The 25564-nt window shown below is 38.1% G+C and overlaps 1 protein-coding gene across 14 annotated transcripts in view; it reads right to left on the bottom strand.

Moving 5' to 3' along the window:
- Window positions 1-25564, bottom strand: part of cadpsb (Ca2+-dependent activator protein for secretion b) — a 79036-nt gene that overhangs the window by 52113 nt on the left and 1359 nt on the right. For all 14 annotated transcript variants that reach the window (XM_034311631.2, XM_053229580.1, XM_026931527.3 and 11 more), the window contains exons 2-3: window positions 9859-9972; window positions 5243-5575 (exon numbers count right to left, since the gene is read on the bottom strand). In XM_034311631.2, the coding sequence (XP_034167522.1) occupies window positions 5243-5575; window positions 9859-9972 (447 nt within the window). The remainder of the gene's footprint in view (window positions 1-5242; window positions 5576-9858; window positions 9973-25564) is intronic.

A 25564-nucleotide genomic window follows, 5' to 3' on the forward strand; every position in this document is an offset into this window, starting at 1 on the left:
ATTCTTAAGCAGCTCAGCAGTTCCCTCATACTCCTAAAGGGATAGTGAGTGTTTTTAATAACATGGGTGGTGACCCAGCAACCTGAATGATTTATTGACCTGTGATGAAGGAGCTGTGATGAGAGAGAGAGAGAGAGAGAGAGAGAGAGAGAGAGCCTTGTGCATCCTGGATTCAGTGCTGGCACACATTATCCTAATGCCTCTTCACGTACAGTAAGAGACTGACGTGTTCATTGCTCTCGTGCTCCGTTGATGGTCGTTAACTAATGCAATCAGCACAAGAGCACTGCAGAGAGAAGTGAGTTGCAAAGCAGATCTTGGGGGAAAATATTCATGACAGCAGGGATATTAACGTGAATCGATCATTTACACACTATTCCACCAAGATATAAAAAAAATAACTGCACATACTCAGTGTATAATAATACATATGGTGTTCGAAAATGTTTTGGATTTTCTATCTCAAAAACTATACTATATAACTGTCAGGTTTTTTTTTACAAGTTTATTCAAAAACAGAAGAACCAAAAGAACAAGGTTAAAGTTTTATGAAGGATATGATGCCTGATAGGAAGGCATTGGTTTATGATACCTGAAAGAGTTTTAACAGATATATCAATAACAACCGGACTTAGAAGAGATATAGTACTGTGCAAAAGTCTTACACATTCTAGTTTTATTTAAATAGACACACTCATTGTCCACTTTATTAGGAACCCTGTACACCTGCACATATATGCAATTATCCAGCCAATTATATCAGGCAATCATGTCACAGCAGTGCAATGCATAAATCATGCAGATACACGTCAAGAGCTTCATCTAATGTTCAAATCAAACATCAGGATGGGGGAGAAAATGTGATCTCAATGACGTTGACCCTGGTATGTTTATTGGTGCCAGATGGGCTTACATTTTTTCCCCCATTTTGATGTTTGATGAACATTAACTGAAGTTCTTGACCTGTATTTGCATGATTTTATGCATTGCACTGCTGCCACATGATTGGCTGATTGGATAATTGCATTAATGAGCAGGTGTATGGGTGTTCCTAATAAAGTGGTTGCTGAGTATATACGTTAGATGTTTATTTTGTATTAGAGAATCAGTAGAAAAGATGTTGAAGGAGGTTGAGGATGTAATAGGATGTACATTGTTAAAGAAAATAGCATACATTCCTTTCTAGATAAAAACTGGATAGCTTTGTAGGTATATGACCCAGTGCATGATTAAAAAGATAACAGGTCTGCAGAAGAAGTTCTTATAGATGTGTGTAACAACCTACCTGCTGGTTTCCTTATAAAACTGTTTAACAGTGTTCCTAAGAAAACTGATGAAGTTTTAATGATGTGTTTATACAATGAAATTATTGATTTAATTCATTTTTTACTGTTCACTACTCTTTATAGTATTGTTAAATTTAAAACTTTTTATTTCCTTGATTTCCTTTTATTGTCTTCTGAAGGCATCTTTGCTTTACAGATTTTTTTTTTTTTACCTGTGCCTCAGACATTTGCACAATACCATATATCTTATCAGCTGCTGTATGGTGGATCAATTGTAACAGTGCTGTATAATATCAGACTGTGTACAGAAGTCTTTGAGATAATGCAGCACCTTATGGCAGGTTTCAAGATGCAAGCAGGATCAACAGACAGGAATCACTCATATGTAAAACTACAGTGATGGGAAGTGGGAGTGGTGGGAAAAACTCAAACCCCCCCCCCAAAAAATAAAAACCCATAATCCAGTGGGACTACCAGTTCTGGACAAATAAACAAGTAATAGTGAGCCAACCAGGTACAGTGATGGCTTATAAGATGCAGAAAACAGCATTGTTTATAGAAATGATAATCGCAAGTGATATTAACATTAGAAGGAATAAAAGGGATCTAGAAAGGACATGGGAAAAAAGCCCAGGTTGTGACAGAGGCTTGCTCCAGGGTGTGCAAACCAAGCAGGGAATGGCTCTAACAGGTTCCAAAAATGCAGACCGCATTGATCTCATTCCTGAAGTGTGCAAACCAAGAAAGAGCAAAAATCTCCCTCTAGTAGAAAGCCCAAGTGTGAAGTGAAAGTGCCAGGGACAGGATAAAGCAGTGAGACAGATTTATGTAGTTATCAATAAATGGTTAAATGCACAAGACTATTGGTGAGTCCAGACTTACACTCTCTCCTACAACTACACACCTGTTTTATTCATTCCTCTTCAGTAATGCCACTTGCCATCCTGGTCAGGGTTGTGGTAGGAACAGAGACTATTTCAGGAACACTGGGCATGAAGTGGGAAATCACCATCGCAGGGCACCATGCACACACACACACACACACACACACATTTACACCTAGGGGCAATTTAGAGTAGCCACTCCATCTACCAGCAGGTTTATGGGAGGAAACCAGACTAGCCGGATGAACCCCACATGAAGACGTGAAGAACTTGCAAAACTCTGCACAGACAGTAACCTGAGCACAGGATTGACCCGGTGACCCTATACACTGAACCACTGTTCCACCTAACTACATACCTTTACTATTAATTTCGCTGTAGTGACTGAATAATTCATAATTGTTAATGAATAATATGATTTAGGATGAGTACTTGAATAATATGCTGAAACATTAAGGGGCTAAATAACTGAATTACATGGATATATTCAGTGCCGTACTTATATAAAAAGCCTCGACTCAGGAACTTCAGAATGTCAATTAACCATTGACAACCAATTCATTAATAAAGCTCAGGTAAAAGGCATTCTGCTTGGTCAGTAGTTGCGTATTATGTCTCGGTAATAAATGCCATACAGATCTGCAGGATCATCAAGATCTGTTTGTGTCTTGGTGGTCTAATTAGCTGCGTATGTAGGTCATCATTGTTATACAATACTGTTTCCCCGATGCAGTGGCTCACTAAGGGTGCGTCTTGCAATATTCAATACCAAAATATGCAGAGTCAACAATAATACAAAACTTGGCTCCAGCATCTCTCTCTCTCTCTCTCTCTCTCTCTCTCTTTATCACTATCTCTCTTTCGCACTCGGAAACTGAAATTCCTGTTGGATGAAGAGCTTGTTAATGTAAGATGATGGACCACTTGTTTTATTTGTGATGATGTGAATGTGTGTGTTAGCTTGTGAGGGGGCAGGCATCAGCGCAGTCGCTCTGGCTGTGTGTGCGTAGTGCCAGACAATTTCTGCCAATTACATGTGATTGTGCTTTCATTAAATACACTCCAGGTGGTGTATGAGTCGTCTATTGGCTGGCAGAGAGAAAAATCCTCCTACGCATGGCCTTCAGACCAACATAGGAGCGAGAAAAAAAAAGAGAGTGAGTGAGCTGTTTTCCACTCACAAAAAGTAAACAAGCTTGGTTTGATGTGTAGCGCACAGTTTGATGTATAAGGTTCACAGACATGTTTGATGTGTTTTAATTAATTTTTGAGTGATATGAGTACAATGTATGACAGTGGCAAGCTGTTGACTAAACAAAGGTGCTCAGGTTAAACTGTGTTTAGTTTAACAGTGGGGTCATGTACATAGATTGATTTTTACCCACCATTCTAGTGAATAGCTGATATTATAGATACGTCTTAAAGCACAGGACATCGCACCGAGTTTCAGCAAGAAAGCATTTTAAGGCAGACTTCCTTAAAATCTCAAACCAAGACTGATGGTTCCCTAACTATAATAAAATAGTGCTGAACTAAAACCTACAGTGTTAAATTTAATCTTACTGTGTTCTGTTGTTTGCATCACTCAAGTGAACACTTTTAGACTTAATTCAACACTGAGGATTTTTCTCTATAGTGTAGTCATTATAGTTTTATGATGCAAAATGCTTCTGCTGTCACTAACTGGCAGAGTGATGGTGACAGCTAAGCCTCTGACTCATCCCTGATGTCTGCCTGCTTTGTCCGATGGAAGACAAAAATAGACATCTGGATTGTTTCATGCTTCAAGGGTCTAAGGATGAAAACATATCCAGTGTGGATACCTTTTAGACTGCAAAAGATTCCACCTGATCTTTTAGCTGACTCAACAAATTTTTAGACGGCTGAGCGTATCAGTGGCACTTGACTGGTATTTCAAGAAAAGTGTGCTCAAATGCATTACACTGTTAATGAAATGTAAATTTGTCTTGGCTTCTTGTTTCATCACCATTTGGCACGGCTTCTAATCAAAGCCACAGTAGAATATATTAATACTTTTTATTAACAGACCTCATTTTAAATGCTGTAAATTGTGGTATAAGCAGAATCAATTAATTATGAACTCTGTGACACTAAAACTATGTGTGTTACTGTTGTATATCACTATATATTCACCAAGCATCCCTGTGCATCTACAAGGGTGGACAAATCACAAGCACAGCACTCAGGACAAGAAGATTACGTATTCAGGCTACTCATTTTTCATTCACAGTTGCCTGGCAGACAAGCGGTTTCAGTAGGCTGGTGATATATCAGTAACCAATGTTCACTCATCCAACAACCAGAGAACGAAAAACTCTATTTCCTATTGACTTTTGCAAAAGAAACTTTTCATTTGATATTCTTGAACATAACACATCCCAAAGGGTTCATACTTTTTCTCAGCAGTGCTGTGGCAAGCACTACATTTTCCAAATTCCTCCACTTGCTGCATGAGAACCAAGAACCAAGAACCAAGGTCTGGCTGTAAGCACTATTTTTAGTATGAATATTGCAAGGCAATATTTTCAGAAACAATCACTAAATTCAGTTCAGATTCTGAACAGATTCTGAACAGATTCCAGTACAGTGCAGAGGACAAAGACTAAGGCTACATAAAGTTTCCCCTCCCAGGGAATCAAGTACTCTTTTTTCTACAATCTGTGTTATTGTCAAACTTTTGAGGTAAATTACGTTAGTTACCACTTTTTGGCCTAAATAATTGGACTTCCCGGCATCAGAAACATGGGAATGGGCAAGCACATTGACTTACCAGTTGGGCTAGTTAATGAATTTATGATTTGTCCACCCCTGTACTACATACTTCAGAATGTGTCCCTATCCAACTGTATATATTCATGTGGTGTCCCTGTCCTGAGAATACCCAGCATGTTTTCCTTGCATGTATGGAGGACTTTATTCTTTATACAATAAAAAGAAATCAAATATCAGTGTCAAAAGCCTGAAATCTCTTTATGCAAGTTTGCATAATATATAGTATAACTGACCTAACACTTCTCTGCCCCTCTACTGTGGCTCTAACCGTACACTCACCTGACAGGCCTGGTACAGCAGCTGGTGCTCAAATTTCTTGATGCCAAGGATCTGCTGGAACATCTCATAGAGCTGGTCTTTGCTGAGGATGAGCTCGGATGCGGCACTGGCCGTCATGCGCTGCTGAGCCTTGCGTGGGTCCTCGTCCCCGCGGTAGATGGTATCAAACTTGGCCATCCAGGAGCTCAGGACCGTCTCTTTACTCAAGCCGTCAATCTCAGGCAGACTGCGGACGCGCTTCTCAATGTGGCGCTTGAACACTTCACGGCAGTCCACAGCAGAAAAACCTCCAGTCTGGACCATCTTAGCCACGCGATCGCTCTTCAGAAACACCTAGGAGTCACACGTTCCAAGAGAACTTTTTAATGCATTCTTTAGGTATCTCACTATAAATGTAAATGTAACTTAATATAACTTATAAAGTATTAAAATACTTTCATGTACTGTATTTTTATATTTTCAAAATGTACAGTGACACCACAAAAACTGAAATATGTAGTGTCTCATGTGATTCTAGTAGATTGCAGAGCAGGTGAAATAGCAAGAGAGCTGCTTTACAGCAAGAATTTTTTTGCTTGAGGTAATTATTTTTGAAAGCCATCACCTTCTGTTTGTGAAAATGAACAGCGCAACAGTGCTTCCAAATGCCTAGACTCATCAGAGCGGTCTGAAAAGGCTGATTACATGGATAAACATTAACTATAAACCTTTGGGTGCCCTAAGCAACATCCTACTTGGACCACCCCGCCCCTGAAAAATCCTGTATCTAATGGGGCCCCCTGGTGAATGCGTACACCACTCATAGCATATAGAAACAGCCCAGATAACATATTCTGTATTATTTAACAGTGGCACCATAATAGTACTAGTAATAGTATTACATAACACTAATAGTAGCACCATCAGTGGCTCCTGACCATAGATTTTGGTGGGGCAGGACAACATTAATAACGAAATCAAACAAAATTAAGTCAAGAGGCTATCACTATGCTATAAGCTACTGTCTCGTGAATTATTAGAGGAATTCCACAACAGGCAATTGAGATTTGACAACATACAGTCATCCAGCACACAGTCTAACAGCTTGTTTTGAGTGGTTTTAGATGTACCTTTGGTCAGCTGTGTTTGATACAGAAGGTGTGTTCCTGTCTCTGTGTGTGAGGCACACAGAAGAGCTAATAACATTAACCATGGTTGCCAGGTTTCAGCAAAATTTCCAGCCCAACTACTTCTCAAAAAACACACAAAAGCCCTTAAACTAGCCATAAAAATGTCAAGCACTGGAAAAGGACACATTTTTCTCCTTTATGTGAGAAACATGGATGTATGGACATTATCCACGCCACAGTCCCCTTTTCCTCTCTCAATCTTTGCAATATGTCTTACAGTAGAAATGGTTCTGTACATCATAGATACACTGTCTGCACTTACACTTTGCCTTTGTTTGTGTAAATGTATTAGATTTAATTCCAGTTATTTGCTATAAAACACCATCTTGGCAGCCATAGAGTATTTTTAAATTGGCTCATTTTGGCAAAAAAAAAAAAAAATCCCAACTCTGGCAACTCTGTCATTAATTGTCCTGTTGGCTGCTCCTCCTCCACTGAAAATATTCACAGTGTGACTTCTATCCCAGTGGGCCTCTAATAGTGCTTGTTGCATTTCACATTTTTGACCACTAGGTGTAATAATAACTCTATGGAGCTAAATCGGACAATGAGCACGTGGCCCCACGATTGCGCAACATCTAGAAAGGTGACCGAATCATCTGTCAAATAGCAACATTTTTAAAAAGTTGGTCATAATTAGTATTTCAGCAAAATCTAAAATGTGTGGAATGAATTAGGACTTTCTGAGGATTAACAGTTGTGGAACAGCAGATATACTGTATATGGTGGTCTGTTTGGACAAGCTGCCAGTGAGTGGCACATTAATTCTTCCAGTTATATTCTAACTGAATTACTGTTTATTCAAAAAGAAATAATGCTGTTAAAATATTTGCAGGTAAACTCCTGACATGTTAAGCTATCTGGTCTTATTGTTTGCATGTTAATCACATGATGTACTGAGGGTATTAGAAGAAAATAAATACTTAGTAAAAAATACTTAGCAAAATCGAGTGTCATGGAATTATTTTCTTGCACTTGAATGAACCTCTGAGTGCTGCTTCTCTAGAAAGTGCACTTGAGTCAGTGTGTAATCTCCATAATGATTTAAATCAATAATGAATCCAACTGCAATATGCTTGGGAAAACAGTGTCTCTGGACTTTGGTTTAATATTCTACAATATGATGGATTTGCCTCCATCTGTAGTAATATATTGAAATAATATAGCAAGGTCATTACAGCCATGGGAAGAAATTGAAACTGTAAAATTTCATAGCTTTGAAATGATGGGGCTAGTGAAAGCAGAAATGTTGCATTCATAAAGCCACAAATTCTCCACCTTTCTCCATCTCTTTTGTTCTCTGAATTATTTAGACTCTCTTTCCTTTCTGAAAACAGGCAGAGAAAAAAGTGTGATTTGTTCTCTGCTCTTGCTGCAGTGGCAGTCAAGTGAGGTTTAAAGGGTCTGACTAACATCCGGAACCTCCCCTCCTTCTCCCTCCTCCAACCTAACCCCCCCTAACACACACACACACACACACACACAAACACACACTCGTACACACACAGTCTGTCTCCTACCCATGTCTCAAATTGAGTTATATGGACTTGCGAGTAAAATGTGATTTATGTTGAGTTTTTTCCACACTGGGAAGGTCTGCTAGAGCTGGCAGCTGCTTTTCCCTACTTTAGAAGTCCCTCTCCACTGCTGTATTCAGGAAGACGGATTGGGGTCTAAATTGCTGTCTGGTACCAATCCAAACGCTAATTTGACACATGCCTTTTCTACCTGCGCATACAGTTACAAACTTCTTTAATGAAAATTAACTGTTTCTGGATGAAGATGACCATGGTACTGGGTTAAAATGTTGAATTATTATCAGTTAATACAAGTTTGACATACAGATCATGAGGGATTGTTTGATTATGATTACTAGTATGAGATACAAAACTAGTAATAACATTAAAATCTATCAAACCATTTGTGTCATTACTGTGGTTGCTTTTGAACACTCGTCACAAAAACCAAATGGTTTGCATGTTAACACTGTGCTTCCACTGACGCAGACACACACACACACACACACACACACACTTTGTGTACAGTGATGCTGTGAAGTGATGGCCGATCTGTCATGATCGCAGTGTGTGTAGCTGGTGTGTGTGTGTGTCTGTTTAAACTCAACAATGAGTCCATCACCAGCAGAGTGCAGGGTGTTGATAAGGCTTCAGTCCTACATCCTACCCCTACTGTGTTCCAAAGAGACCAAAGGTTTTCAGTTGTATTTTAATGTAACCACTCTTTCTTAATGATTCAATTCACATTGGAAAGCCCTTTGATTTTAAATGCATCAGTATCTACGTGTATGTGTATGTCCTTATAAATTTTTCATGTAAAATTTGTAAATTTGTCATATTTGTCATATGTCATATTTGGCCAGTTGTAGTGCATATACGCTAGACCATAAATGAACATATGGTCTATGTTTATTTACACAGTTTACACACAGTTTTGTGACAGTAGCTCATTGCTAACCTTGTCAAATGCCTGCTAAAACCTGATTGGCTGATGGTGGCCATGATTTTAGTGAAGATATATGCCATGAATCATAGGACTAGTTCACAAATGCAGGTTTGGCAAATTATGCAAATTAGCTAAAAATCTAAGTGGGTGGAGCTAAATGGTTTTTGGGACTGATAATAAATAAGATAAATAAAATAAAAATAAATAAATAAATAAATGAAGCGAGGAAGTTCCAAGCACTTTGGAATAATGATGCGCACAAAAAAATTGATGCAGTATCTTCATCAGTTAGCAAGCACTGGAATATAACGTTGATTTTAGTCTTAGGTACTCAGCAAGGAAATCACCAAGAATCTTGGTCTTAGTTACTCAGCGTATGATTCCGCATTGTATTTATCAGCAGAAGATAATTAGCAACTGCAGAAGCCCACACCATAGCAATGCCAGATAATGACATAATGACATAGTGACTTTACCACACCAATACTTTATGAGTGAAACCATTAGCATACAAATTTCCTCACTGTCGTTTGTGTGTCTGTTAGAGTGTATGCATATATACAAACTAAAAAGAGTTATTTGTGTCCCATGAGGGCTGTTTAGAGCTGTCACCTCAATGTTCATGTTCTTATACAGTGAGATGTCATTACCCAAGTGTTTGCTGCTATGAGATAACAAAATGAAATGCAATTCTAAACATAATAACACTATGAGTTATTTTATAGTATTATAAAATGTCCAAGGGCTGTTTTTTAATTATATATCATCTTGCACTGCAGCATTATGGCCCATTTAAGCTGCCAGTAAAAGGCTATAATAAAATGTCATTTTAGATTAAAACATCTACCACATTTTATTACCATACTAATATCACAGGGCGTATTTTTACTACCACACTGTAGTGAAAGAAATATAAAAATTGAAAATGTTTTTAGTAATTAGTTAGCATGTAAAGGGAAACAAAATGGTGGATTCTGTCTGTACCTCATAGTAGCTCTGAACTGCATTGATGAAGGCCTCATCTGCCACAATCTGAGTGTCTCCTTTGAGGAAAGACTCAAAGCGATCCTTGGTGGTCTGAAGCTGCTGCTTGGAGATCTAGAGAGGGAGAGAAAACAAAACTGCCTCAGTGGCTAAGCTATGATAACACAACCACACAATGTGTGAGAGAGAGGACTGGAGAGAAGATGAGTGTAGGCCAAATAACAAAATGCGTAAATATTCCTCAGTGTTTTCATTGATTTGTTCTGTCTGCTACTGTAAATTTCATTTATATTTCCCTTGATATGGAAGATCATTTTTAATGATTTGCTATAAAGTTTTCAAATCTGAGAAGTCCCATGTGGCCCCAGCACCAATGAATTTAAAGAATATATATATATGTATATATATATATATATATATATATATATATATATATATATATATATATATATATATATATATATATATACACACAATAAAGGATAATTCAGTGATGAATCAAGGGATGCTATTAAGTCCAGATGCTCTTAATCATTTCAGTCTCTTTATAATAATGCATGTCGTATTTCTCTAAAACAAAATACATTGTCTTGTTTGCTACCGACATGTTCTTCTATTCATTTTGGATCTTAAAAAAAAAAACACACGCTTTAGCTCCTAACTCAAGAATCTTCTCTCCACTCCACAAAATCCTGCCTTTTCTCTCAGGCATTCTTCTCTGCCGGTGTGGAAAACATAAATGAGGGGTTCTCAGCTTAGTTCTCCAGGGCCTCCAGTCAGTCCACAGTTTTCTATTTGAGCGCCTGACACACCTGAGCCAGCTAATCCCAGTTCCATTTGTTTACCTGGATCAGGTGTGTAGTGAGTTGGAACAAAGTTAAAACATGAATGCATTGTGGATTTTCAATGACAGGGCTGAAGATAACATAAATGGCTCACCCTTACCAATTAGCAGCAGCAAAAGAGACATTCACAAAATAATGCAGTTACACAGGTGTTATGCAGATGACAGCTTGACAGCAAGACAATGTAAACAGCATTCCTGTTAAAAAGAAACTAGTGAATGTTCAGGACCATCAACATCTAATCCTTGCTCCAAAAGAAGAAAATTACATCCGGCAGCAAATCGGCTGCATGTATTACCCCAAGACACCAAGATTATAATTAAACTATTCTGTTCGTGCCAAAAGTTTTATGTAAACCAAGTAGCTGTTATGCATGCCAGACTGCTGCAGATTGCCTGAAACCATTTCGAATTACAGGAAGTTCTTCTGTAATATGTAATTGCCCTAAAAACAAGAATACACTAATGAGGGATCTAAAGAAGCGACTAGAAGCCAAAACTCTTTGTAAGATGTACAGCAGTGCTATGTGCCACCAAGGGACAGGAGTTCCAGAAAAAGCAGCCAGCAAGTACAGAATGCAACAGAATACAATCCATTCATGTATCTGTTCAATCACTGCATGCTATGCTATGCTATGCTATGCTATGCTAGGCCAGCTAAACTGCCACAGCACAGCATCATTTGCAAACTCAGTTGCCATACAAATAGGTTAACTAGCTAATTAACCTAAATAAGTGACACTGGTAGCTATAGCTGTATTTGTCACTTGGCTAGACAGTTAAGCTGGTTAACATGCTAACTAGTCAAAATCAACTCAAACGAGATTTTTAAGTGCTGCTAACAATTCGCACTACTCCCAAAAGTCAGTATTCATATATTTACTATCCTGACAAACAGAAAGGAAATGCTAATGAAGGAAACTGACAACCGCTAATGACACAGTTAAGCTCATCTATCTGGTCTTAGAGTGAACAGGTTCATTAACAGAAGCTCGTGTGAGATTGGTTCATTAACAGAAGTTCATTAACTGTGCTTATTACGAAAAGCATGAATAAATATGAAAAATAAATTGCTGCAAAAATGGAAGAGAAAGTTATTAGGTGAAATTATAAGAATGTTCATAATAAATCATGTAATAAACACACAGTGAGCCAGCTGATGAACTGATTACCAGACCTCTCATCAGCTGGATCAGGTGTGTTGGGAAAAACATGAAAACTCCCCCATTCTACATAACTCTCTAAATAAAAACACACATAAATATCTCTAAATATGTTTACACTGATATTTTCTTCTTTTTTAACATTTATAGATTTAACTAGCTCCATATCTGTATTATTAAATGAACAGAAATAGTTCGATTTGGCTATATTGGCAGTCAGTTCTGTAATAATAGAAATGAATAAATAAAACAACAACAACAACAATAATAATAATAATAATCGTTATGTGACATTCTGGACACTTAGTTGTACAACCGACTGACTGACACAGAACTGACACAGACCACTGCCTGGTTTTCTATTCACCAAAGGACACTGTTTTGCTCTCTCAGATGGGTGGCTCTGTTGTATGACATGAGATATGTTTAAAATATTTGGAATTATATATGAATAAAGGGAAATAAAAATTGTTCTAATAAGAGAGGGAAAGGAAACTGTCTTGGGTGTCAGAAATAGGAGACTCAGAATCATCCATTATGGTGCCTGAAGCGACTCGATGTTTAATTGGTTGTGGTCTACTGTTCTCTAGAGAAATAAACATTCGGGGGGGGGGGGGGGGGGGGGGGGGGGGGGTATTTGTGTGTAGGAGAACAGGAAAGAATGTGAGTGTGTGTGAGAGAGTTTGCATGCATGTGAGATAGATTCTGGTGTGGGAGGAAGGTGGAAAAGTACCATGTAGAGTGTGCCTGTGAGGCATTACAGCACCATCTGTGTGTTCATCTCTTTGCTAATGTCCTCGCTCTCTCTCTCTCTCTCTCTCTCTCTCTCTCTCTCGCATAGAAATGGACACACATGCATTATTAGTCCTTTCAGAGTTACTGAACCTGTCTTTATGATGTGAACAGTGGAGATAAGCAAAAGCAAAATGTAATCAGTGTTTTCAGGTATGTTTTCGTTCTGAGAGTTCTGAAAGGGAGAAATACAGGCTTTTGTATGTGAGTGACAGGGTTTTTTTTTTTGAATGTCTACTAAGTAACTGGACTTGTACATCTCGAAGATGATTCATTGCTCATCCACTGCTGCTTGGTGAAACTGCTGCTCTGCGGATTCAGGATTACAGCACAAATTCAGTCACCTTGGTTTCCTACTATAGGACAGGCGTGCTGGTGTGTTTCACCATGAAAAAAAGATTTTCCTGACTTTTAAAGCAAGGATTAGTAGGGTGTTTTTGTACTTGCTCATTCGCACCCTTGATGATTCTCCAAATTCCCAAAGTATTTCTTGCTCTTTTAATGAAATTATGTACACCATATGTACAGGGGGTCCCAAAAGTCTCCATACATAGGGGAAATGAACACTTTTTAACAAAATGTCTTCCAAAATTTTTTATACTTTTTTTTCAGATAGCCTTTAAGAATGCCTTTGACAAAAGAAAAACGTATTGAATTCATTCTAAAGGCTGGATCGTGACGCTGTCGCAAGGTTGCGATGGACATGCAGTTATATGCATAACAGAAGATGTGTTAACACGAGTTCATCATGAGTGTGAGAGATGATTCTGTGTGTGTTTACAATGAAATGCCAATGATGTAGAGGATTTTTGTAAATAAATTGTATTTTGCTAAAAAGTGTTCATTTCCCCAATGTATGGAGACTTTTGGGACACCCTATAGATATTATCTACAGTAGTAGTATAGTAGAAATGATCTACACTATATACAGTTATCTACGGCCAAAAGTATGTGGACACCTGACCATCTCACCCATATGTGGTTCTTCCCTAAACCATTGCCATGAAGATGGAAGCACACAATTGAATAGGATGTCTTTGTATGCTGTAGCATTACAAATTCTCTTCGCTGGAACTAAGAGGCCCAAACCTGTTCCAGCATGACAATGCCCCTGTGCACAAAGCGAAAGTCCATGAAGACATGGTTTGCCAAGCCTGGTGTGGAAGAACTCGAGTGTCCTGCACAGAACCCTGACCTCAACCCCACTGAACACCTTTGGGATGAACTGGAATGCTGATTGCACACCAGGCCTCCTTGTCCAACATCAGTGCCCGATCTCAGTAATGCTCTTGTGGCTGAATGAGCACAAATCCCCACAGCCATGCTCCAAAGTCTAGTGGAAAGCCTTCCCAAAAGAGTGGAAGTTATTATAACAGCAAAGGGGGACTAAATCTGGAATGGGATGTTCAAAAAGCACATATGGATGTGATGGTCATATAACTGTATAAATTTTGGCCATATAGTGCATGTTATACTTCCCAAAAAACATCTGTTGAAAAATATCTTATTTATTAAAACCAGCAATTGTAATGTATCTATCTGTGTGTGGGTCTCATTGGGAAGTGTAGAGGGATGCAATGAGTCAGAAAGGAAGCATAGGTCATACAGGTTCCTTTCTTAATTGCATTAAAAGCACTTGAATCCTATTTAGTTAATGATTTTTCAGTCACTGGTTTCACTCATTCCTTATGTCTGGCATTGCGGCATTGCTCATGCTGCATCTCCGCCTATATCTAACCTACGCATCGATTCTTTTTTCAAAGCACCCTTATTAAGGATTGCTCTACGGTAGCCAGATTCACTAGAGAAGACTAGAAAGGACAAACACATAAATCAGCCTTGATATTTCAGCGCAAGGGCAGAGAACACATACACACACATGCACACTTGTACAGATGGCCAGTCTCTGTTAGTGTGAAGTACACTGAGAAAGTGTGACTTACCATCACCAATTTTTTGCTAAAAGTCTGACTATGAAGACGGTCCTTTAGTTGAGTCGGAAATTCTATTTTGATCCAACATACACTAGGCACCCCATATTTCTTTATGTAACCAAGCATAAGTTTTCACTCACACATATTTATTTCTTTTCATTTCTTTTATATCTCTTGGACTGGAAACAAGACTAGTCAAGCCAAGCTTTTGCCAGACCACAATCTGCCTTAAGAAGCATCTGAGGAATACTAATTCTTCCCTATCCATATTCCAAAAAAACCTCCTTTGCTGGATATTCATCTTCATTTTTTCACAATCTGCCTTTCCAATTATTCAACCAGCAGACTATGGAAGCCCGTTTCTGCCACTTGAAGGAAAAATAAATACATTTATTAAGTCACAATAACAAGAACGGTTCCTAGAATTATGACTTAGTGTCCAAATAATGAGACAGTTTCTCAGAATTATAGCTGTGGTTTTAAAGTTGGTTTACATTTGATATTCGCTGCACAATTGCACCTCAGACACCACCAGAATTTAAAGAGAGCCTGTAAAATGATTTTCATTTGCATATGCATCATCACCAGAAAGCACACTCATAGTTACCCTTTTTCGTGTGTTCTTGTATTTTGGACAGTTTTTGACATACCTTATTGTCTTTAATCTGCCGACGCTAGCCACAGGCTAGTAAGGAACAGTGGTCAAAGTTCACGTCTCCTTTTGTACAAATGCCAAACTGACTTTACTCTGAATCTGTAAACGAATGCAGTGCAAAATGTGCTCACAGAGTTTCTCTCTCCTCTTCTTTGTTTTGCTGGGTCACATTTTAGTTATATTTCACCACCCAGTGTCGCAAGCAGCTCCTGGGCACACACACTTCAACAGTGGGGATCGGTCAGCCAGTCAGTCAGTGAAAATGCTCAGATTAAAGGTTTGAGTTCTGGCAAAAAAGCTTCACTGCATTTTCGCTCTCATCAGGCTATTCTTGTATACATATTTGATTTCTAGATGTTTCTTACACACATGCATGAGTACTGCTTTTAAACATTTCCCCCCTGATATGATGCTTTCAGAAAAGTCCCACAAACTTCACATGTGAATAATCACAACCAAGTGATGACTTTACATCTGTGGTTTTTAGACACTTTACTTGTTGTTTCACATGCGGCCTACTTACATGTTTTTAGTTTTCCACAGGTGATTTTCTCACGTGATTTATTTATTTTCAGATGGCATTCATGTAGTTTTATTTTTCACATGTGATGTAATTTGTGTTTACTTATCATAACATGGTTAAAGGCACCTTCTCATGTTTTTCCCACATGATTTCATATTACTCACAACATCACATGTGTATGTATGTCAGTTTTCCAATCAGTGTTTGATTTATAATATACATTTCAATAGGATATGTGTTACGTATGCAAAGCACTTTTCTTAAGGGAAGTGAGAAAAAGTGCTTTATTTCAGAGCACTTTAGTGTCTGTGTGTGTGTGTGTGTGTGTGTGTGAATATTCAGCAGAAGAAGAGTCATTTGTAATCATAATAATTGCATGAGGTCAGGAATTTTCACTAAGGGTTAGAAGATGATGCACGAGAGAGATATATGATAGTTACATTTTAAAGCATGCATGTTAATGGTTGTTGTCATACATTTGAATAAAATCCACATTTACCTAGAACAATTAAAACTGCAACTAAATTACACAGGGTTTGGATGCGTCTAAGATTAGACTTTCATACTGGCTCGTCAACACAGATAGAGAACGAGACAAAGGAAGAAAAAAGACCTTTGCTAGATATTATGTAAGTACTCAATGGGTAATGAAAAATGAAGCTGCTTGCCAAATTTAGAGCTGAAGAAGCTGAAAAAGAAATGAGGGGGAGATTTTATGAGCATGACACACACACGTTTCATCAAAGAGGTAGTCAACCTTGTGCTGGCTCACAATCGCTGTGTGTGTGTTTTTTTTAATATACACAGAATTTAACATGAAGTTTGCCTTATATCACGCTCTACTTGTCATTCTGAGTTTGAGGAGTTGCCGTACATTTGACTGTACATGCAAAGACACATATTTTGTGTTGTTGTGATGTTGCATCCAGGAAGACATAATGAATAGTGTCAGTTGTCTGGTTTGGAGTTGCTGTTTAAATAGCAAGCCATAGGAGTGTCCATAAACACCTGCACATTGAAATGTGATGTGACATAGTGTAGGTAGTGCTTGGTTATGTTGGTGTGTACTGTAAAGCATGTACAGCATGTTCATGTGGATATTTAAACAAAAAAACCCACCCTAAATGAATTGCATATTAATCTTTATAATTAACATGTGATCTACAACAGCATCCAGGATTTATTTTGTAATGGAATTTCACTTTTAACATTACCCACAATGCTTTTCAGCTACACACTGATAGTAGCGCCAGTGAGATTTAGCCCTTATTTCATCTCTACCTAAAGAGACTGGTGCAGCAGCGCTTTGGTTCTTTATTCTCCCCAGCTCTCTCACTTACTTATCCGTACACTCTGCTGAAATAGATAAGGTTCCAAAACCTCAGCCATTACACTAATACCGCTGTCAATGCTGTCAATTGTGCTTGTCATATTGTAGATTGCTCCCTAGCCAATCCCAGTTGCTGCACTGCATTGTGGAACTATGAGTCTGTTGCTTGAACATGATGAGTGAGAAAAGAAGCCCTTGCCCTTTTGTTTTTAGAACCTAACAGCAAAACCTGATCGATTCTCCCTTATGTTTAAGATTGATTTTTCTTCTCCTATTACACACCTTTGTGCTAGAAATGTCCCCTCTGACACCACAGCTGCACACGTCTCACAGGAATAATGAAAATACAGCACCTACCAACAATTTAGCACCAGAATAGCTAAGCACATCACATATATTTCAATATAAACATAATGGTGTTTCAGGGTAGAGTTTTCCGTTAAAACCAGGAGCAAGAGTCGAAAGCACAGAGTACTTGGAACTCATAAAAGAATCATACACTCAGCCACACAAAAAACAATGCCCTTGAATAAATAATACAAAAAAAAAATCTCCTCCTGCATGCAGGTTCTGCAGGTTTTTGCAATATTTACTTAAGGATATTTCAGCCACAAAAAAACACGCCAAATACACAATTCCACACACAGTGACCAGAGCAAACAGACAATCCCTTTGTGTGTACACACAACAGTAGATCGGTAGATCATCATCTGCATCTAATTTATTTCCACCAAGATAATCAAGATAGAACAAACATCAAATAGATGCCCAATGTGCTAAACAACCTAGCAGGCTAACTCTGGATCTCTGGAACAACTGTACCAAGAAAGGAACACCGCGTTCCAGTTACTCCTCAGCTCCCTGTGCACCTTCCCTCCCTGCACCTACCATTATTTCTCTCTCCTTATGATGAAAGTGCTCTGAAAGTTCGCAGACCAACTGCTGAAGCGGTTTCAGCACACACTGAGCCAAAAGAAAGACCTCAGCGTCTATGACTCTGTGCAGCTTTTCAAAGAGAAACAGTGTAAACCTGCTTCCTGGTATTCTCAGGCAGCTGTCACACCGGATTTTTCACCTCTCGGTTTTCTTCAAAAATCAGGCGATTATGCATTCCTGGTGTGATGTGGTAATATTAACTAAAACCTTTAATATCAACATTGTGATAAATTCCCTCAGATATGGTTTTAGAGTATTTGTATTGCAGGTATTGTCACTACTTTTGCAGCACTCACTGTTACTCACAGAAACATGTAGCAGAGTAGCAGAGTAGTCAACGAAATCAATATTTGTACTGTTTCGTATTTTGTCCTTTTCCTCATTAAACAATTTATTTTGTAAATGATGTTTTGATTATGGTGGCTGTCAAACCCCAGTGCACTGCAAACTGAAAGATGCACTGCAGAGCACTTTTATCAAAATCACAACATATGAAGCATTTTAGAAATGCACTGCAAATGCATAGATGCAATGCAAAATCAAATGAAGCAGCAGCCTTTATTTTGGCACATATACATTACAGCACAGCAATGTGACCTTCTGATCAGTAACCCAGAGCCTTAACCGCTGAGCCACCACTGCCCCTAAAACAAATCCTGAGCTCAGGTTACTATCAGTGAGGAGTTTATTTGCATGTTCTCTTGTGTGGGTTTCCTCTGGGTTTGCTGGTTTCCTTCCAGAAACATGCCAGCAGGTGGATTGGATTGGCTTCACTAAACTGCCCCTAGTTTTGATACTGATATTGTGATATTGTATAAAGGGTCTTATGCACTTCCAGAGCAGATATGTGTTTGCTGTGCTTGAATTGCACCTATGAATTTGCAGTGCATTTCTAAAATGCCACTGTACTGTACACGTTGTCATTTTCGTGAAAGTGGTTTGTGATTTCGCAGCACATCTTTCCATTTGCATTGCGTTGGCTTTTTTTGGGCCACCATAATCAAGGGATTTCTTTTGGCTGTCTTCAAACGAAGACTGAACACCCACCTCTTCATAATTAAAAAATAAGAAAAAAAAACCCTGAATATTATCTCCTCTCTAACAGGGTTTGAGCTTAATAATATTCTTAGACACTGACCTTTTTGTGCTAGCATGTTTTTGGAGGTTTTGATAGAGACTGTAAAGCACTTCTGTAATGTTGCACTGGATAAGGGTGTCTGCTAAACGCTGTAAATGTAAATGTTTTGAGAGAGGTCAGTAATAATTTTATGCTATCTGAATGCATCTTTCAGCCTGTAAATTTCACCTTTTCACACATTTTCATTTTAAAACATTTATAAACCTTGTTTTGCATACTGTATGCACTCAGAATAACCAGCCTTTTTAAATAGTAAAAATGTAGAGTAGTGCCACATCCAGCTTCATAATGTGCACTGTGCATTAATGCAATTAATAATATATCAAAATCAATCACAATATGTAATTAGCTAGTCATGAATGGCCATATTTATTGCATTCCATTATGCAGTTTTTCCATTACACTGAAATCAGGTATCTGTAATCATAAATGGTACCACTGAGCAAATGTGTGCTCTAGTGAGAGAAATATCTATCAAATTTGCTGTGGGCCTTCTGAGCAATATCCAATGAGTATAGCTCATTTCAAAGCATTTGTTCTTGCTTCACCTCTCCTGACCTCAATGGTCCAGTTTAATGGTCCAGTCAATCTCTCATCAGTGATATACTATAGGGTATCATCTGTCTACTGTGTGATTTTATCAGTTCCTTTCACAGCACCTAAAGTATAAGTTACAATCTTTGAAATTTATCATAGCTAATGGGATTACAGCAGATACAAGCATAGACCTGCACACTGACCTAAAGCAAACAGATGTGTGAATTTCTATGGATTTCAGAGCAGGTTAATTGGGTGGATGTCAAAAGATTTTCTTATGCCAAAAATAAAAGAACATTTTATTGTCCTTTTTGTGAAACTGGACCATTCAAATGGCCTGATAGATAAGCGATTACGCGGATGAACAAATCAACTTTCCAAAATGTGGGGAAAAATCTTATGAATTATTCACATGTTCTGGCAGCCTTTTCCACCAAGTCATAAAAAGCTGCAGTAGATTGTTGCATCTGAAACAAGCTTTTGTTTATTTAATGCATGACTGCATTGCCTATGCAAACAAAAAGCCTTAGCTCATCATCTAACAGCATAGTCGTAATGTTTGGAAGCTTATATAGTGTATGCATTTGTGTAGGCTGTACGTAGGTGCGTGTGTGAGTGTGCCTGGTTAAATGCATGCGTGAAAGTGCATGTGTCTTTGGATTTTACACTAATGAGTATTTGAGGAACTTTAAAGCATTTATGAGGGAGAGATTTCTACACGTTACTGAAATCACACTGATCTTTCAACATACTGTATATAAGATTAATAATACAATATAATATTTTTTTATTCTTACTTCCTTCTAGGGAGAGCTTTGTGTGTGTGTGTGTGTGTGTGTGTGTGTGTGATAAAGACTGAGAGAAAAACAACCACAGTTGTAGATAAGAAGACATATTTATATATCATCAAACAAGAGAGTATCTATGTGTGCTGTATACATTCTCAATTATATGCTGTTCTTAGACAAATGTTAATTGTGTGTGTGTGTGTTTGTGTGTGTTTGTGTGTAAATGCCTGCACACAAGATAATGTGTGTATCTGCAAGGGAGAGCTAAAGAGCGTGTGGGGGTGTGAGCATTTGCCTGGAACTCTCCAATTCCAGCTAAAAATAAGGAATTGAGACATATGACATGGCACACTCAGCAAAATGGCTTCCTGTGACCAAAGAGACGGCAGACAGAGAGGAAAGCATGTCGTCTAGAAATCAGTGCCTTCTCTCTCTCACCGCATGTCTCTGAGGAGAACTTTATAGTGAACATGTGTGTGACCATTGTCTGATGCTTTTTTCTACTGTTTCCTACAGCAAGAGAGATCATGAGAGGAAAGCTGCATGCTATTCAACCTTGAGGAAGAGGGAAGGTCATGCAAGCCTATGCCAATTGGGCTTGAGTGGGAGAGGGGGAGGTGTTGCTTAATGGATAATGAGATGTGGGAAAGGGAGATGGAATGTAGTGTCTGTGATAATACATGAGGGTGTGTGTGAGTGGGTGTGGATGGGAGGATGGAGTGAAATAGCCACTGGTCTTTAGAATAAGGCAATCTCATGTTATGCTTGCATGTGTGTGCTTTTATTGATCCTAAAACAGCTGGTATGCCGTTGCGCTTAATGATGAGAGGGCGCAGTCCACCTCCTATTTCTTATGTAACAAATTCTATGACTTTTCCATTAACCCTTTTTGTATTTCTGAGGAAATGGGTTAAAAATTTTTTACTACCAATATTATACTAAATGGTACTTTGACAGTAATCGGTGGCAAGGCCACGAATTACTCAGCATTTCAAATTCATTCCTGATAATAGAACCAATCAAATGCCTCGTAGGTCAAGATTCACTTTCCACTCCTATTCACAGATTTAATACAAATTCTTCCATTCTCCTTAACATAATGGCTTTCATTTTAATGTCCACTGTAACTAGTAGATAGGATCTTTGATCTTGTCTTGATTCTAATTTAGCCTCAAAGATTGAAACGCTTATTTGTCCTGTTTACACTGATAGGACATCAGTAGCAGCCTGATGAAGGTGTAAGTGATATGTACTGTATACTTCAGTAATAACATAGTAGTAAAAATTAAGAGTAGTACTCACATTTCCAGAAAAACAGAACATTTTAGATATCTATCTATATAGTGTATACCTATAATACATTTATATGAATGTGCACGTTCTAATACATTATTGTATTTATAGTAACAGCTCATACATGGGGACCTGCATGGCAGATGCGAATTACAACATTTATTAAGCAAACAAAAATATATTATTGTTGATATAGGGAAGTTATTTTTAACTTTTTAAATTTATGGAAGGAGTCTCGGGTGTTTGCACTTTGTAACCGGCAGTGAGTAAATAATACTTCATGATGTGCTGTTATGAAAATAACTAAGTTTGGGGTGGCAACAGTAACTCCACTGCCATACAAGGCCACAGCAATTGATCATCATGGATTATCATCATTGATTATTTTCCTATGAGAGCACACCCCATCGTGTTTAATTCCTCATGTATGGCACAAGAATATGTATATGTCGTATATATTTATACTGGAAGTAAGCACTGCCAGCTTTTATCAGGACTTAGATGTATTCTGTCTCTTTAGTCTGTTCTGCCTTCTCACAATCTGCTTTAAAATACTACATATCAACCCCAACAGAACACCACACACACACACACACACACACACACACACACACGTTATATCCAGGTTATATTGCTCTCTGTTACTGCATTTGCCATTCTATTATCATCTTCCTAAACATCATCTCTTTTAGCCTCTTCTTTATCTGCCTTCTTTATCTAATCAAATTTCCTCTCGTGGCACGATCATCTTGTTTTAGATCACAAACTCAGCCTCAGCTGTTGTTGCTGAGACGTGTCTTCTATAGACTACGTGGCATCTTAGACAGTATCATTTTTATTTTGAAAGGAACCTTGTCTGAATGTCTACATGACCAAAGGCAGTATTCAATAAGAATTCTGGTTCATCTCCTATCTTTATATGCAGAAGCTAGTAATGTCAGTATATAGTTTGTGCATACTGTGCTGTCAGCTCTGTCCTAATCTCAGACTCTGCTTAACTTGACAGAATGAGCGTTGAGTGAAGCTTGTCATCGTCCTCTTCTTAAGTCAGGTGTTTATATTTGCCTTTCTAATTGCTGAGATCCCACAAAAACAGACGGTTCTGTAATGACATTTCTGTCTTTTCTGTGCTCCCATATGATTAAATGGTGATATTTATCATTTTAAAATGTAGCAAAGGGCTGAAGATGTCTGTGCTCCCTCAGACACACACATACACACCTCAATAAAAAGATCAGAAGGGAAAATCAGAGAAGAAAGCAGGTGAATTTCCCACACTGGCCACTCGAATATATTCACACACTCTTAACCACACAATCACACAATAATGCCCTGATTTGCATCCTCTTGTGAAGAAAGAGGTAATCATGTGGCCTGCAGCTCTGGGTTCTGACTGCAGAGGAGGGCAGTGCAGTCAGGCTTCATCACTACCCATTTACCAGTCAGAAGTGCAAAGCCTGATTGAGTTACTCATTACACATCCACTAAAGGTCTTCATGTTTGAAAAAGTCCTCTGAGCATTCATCATATGATTCCTACAGCATGAAAATCATAAAAAGTGTACACATTTAGACAGGCAAATTTGGATGGTGTTCATCTTTTCAGTAGAGTTCCACAGCCTTGCAGAATCTGTGCACTGAGGCAGTTTTGGTGGCTAGCGGTATGCCTTAAAAAGCTGTCTCAGTAAGACACTTTTTTGTTCATTTTCTCTATAATTGGTCACCTGTCTGTATGACCTTTTGTGAAATTTGCTGCATTAACTTTTGGAATTCTGTGAACCTTTCATTTGTCCTTTGCTTCCACCACTTTTACAAGAGAGGTTTGCTTAGCTGATTAGCTGACTACTACACCTGTATGACAAACATAATTACATACAGTAGATATCCAGCTCCAATTCCAGGATATTGATATGTGCTGTTTTTGTTTGGTCTGCCAATTCGGGTAAAATGCCACAGTTCACTAAGTGGTGCAGGGCTAAGGACAGAGGACTTGTTGCTCCATTTGACCAATAGACAATTAAGGTATATGCTGTCAAAAAATACAACTGTGAATAAAGCACTGATTTATACAGAGCTCTTAACCAGGCTCAGATCTCTCCACAGTTCTGTCCAGGATATCAATTTGGTGAAAACAAAGAGGATTTTACAACATTTCAATAATGTTTTTTAACTATATCTTAAAAGATTTTATACAAGTAGTTTTATACAATTTTTTTGAAATGCAAAACTGAATACAGTTTTGCATACTGCACCCATTTACAAAATCTAGATGCTGTAAATCAAAACTCCAGGTCAGATGCTATGTCTTTGTTCAACATACATCTTAAATTATCATGGCAATAGTAAATGACCCAAGCCTTAACACAGAAATGTCTTTAATGAAATGACATGATTAATGATATTTTAATTAAAGATTGCACCATTTTCTTTCTGAATAAAGAAATGTCTTTTTGTAAAAAGCACACCATTATAGTGATAACATGTCTACAATAAGTAGTTTTTCACAGCGCTATTCATGCTAATAATTAACAACATTTTTAATTAATTTCAGTTAAATATTTATGCCTGCAATGGCAAATCCTCATGCACAGCAAATCCTCATGTCTCTGTGATTTCAGCAAATTGGTGAACTGGAAATGTTCTTAGTTGAATCTGAAAAGGAATGAACTGAATCCTTCTAGCTAGTAATATTTACCTTACTCCAAATTCAATTGCGTGATATTTAAGGCATACATTAGCCAAGCTATCAGTCCTTTACTCCTTGCACTCGATGAACGTCCTTCATGGGAATGATTCAGATTGCATGGTGATTGATTGAAATGTCTCTTTTGCACTTTAAGGACCTCAGGAGTGACTCAACACTAAAATTAATTTCTATGACCCAAATATCACCAGCCATGACTCACTAAACTCAACTGACTCCCAAAGGGAGAATCAGAGCCTTGTTTCTTGTATGAAAGTGAAATGGTCAAAGTTCACGTTGTACTACACAGGACTAATATGTGCTTTTCATGTTGTGTCTTTGTATTTGTATAATGTTGTATAATGTTGTCATAAAGTTGTCACTTTGTTACCATAATTAGGACCATAAAGGTCTTCTTGCAAACATGATATTCCATGTAGACTATAATGGTTGCTCATGTGCTGTAAAATACATGAACATTGAGCCACAGTTATTTGAAAGGTTATATTAAAATAAAGATGGAACAACTGGTTTTAATTATCTGACAGCGATGGCTGGTGACCTCAAGCTGTTGAGAGCTTGTTGTAAATTGTAAATGATCAACCTCGATCAATAACTGAGTAGAATTAGATGGGAGCGGTTGTGCGCCCATGCAGGATCAGGATCAGATACAAAGAGTGGAAACAGTATGAAACACTGCAGCATACTGTGATCAATAGCCTGAAGCTTTACACTAAACCCGATGGCTCTGGAGGGAAAGAAGAAAGAAAAACGATAGCTGGATGATAAAGAAAATGCAATCTCTGTGCAGAGAAGAGAAGAGAAGAGAAGAGCAATATATTGAGCAAATATGCTGGAACTTAATACCATGTTTGGTTGTTCTAGATTTGAAAAAAGAAAAGATTTACAGGGAAAACAGGCAAATGCAGAGATGTTGGAAAGTAGAAACACTAGTAGGTCTGCTTTTAGTTTTTACTCAGAATGTTTGCGAGTTCCTGTGTGAGGATGGATTGAAAGCATGACAGCTGCAACTAAAAGGCCCAATACATCAGGCCTGTCATGCAGAGTAGTGGTAGTATAATTTGGGTCAA

Source organism: Pangasianodon hypophthalmus, chromosome 2 (genome assembly GCF_027358585.1).
Source record: "Pangasianodon hypophthalmus isolate fPanHyp1 chromosome 2, fPanHyp1.pri, whole genome shotgun sequence".
Classification (NCBI taxonomy): Eukaryota; Metazoa; Chordata; class Actinopteri; order Siluriformes; family Pangasiidae; genus Pangasianodon; species Pangasianodon hypophthalmus.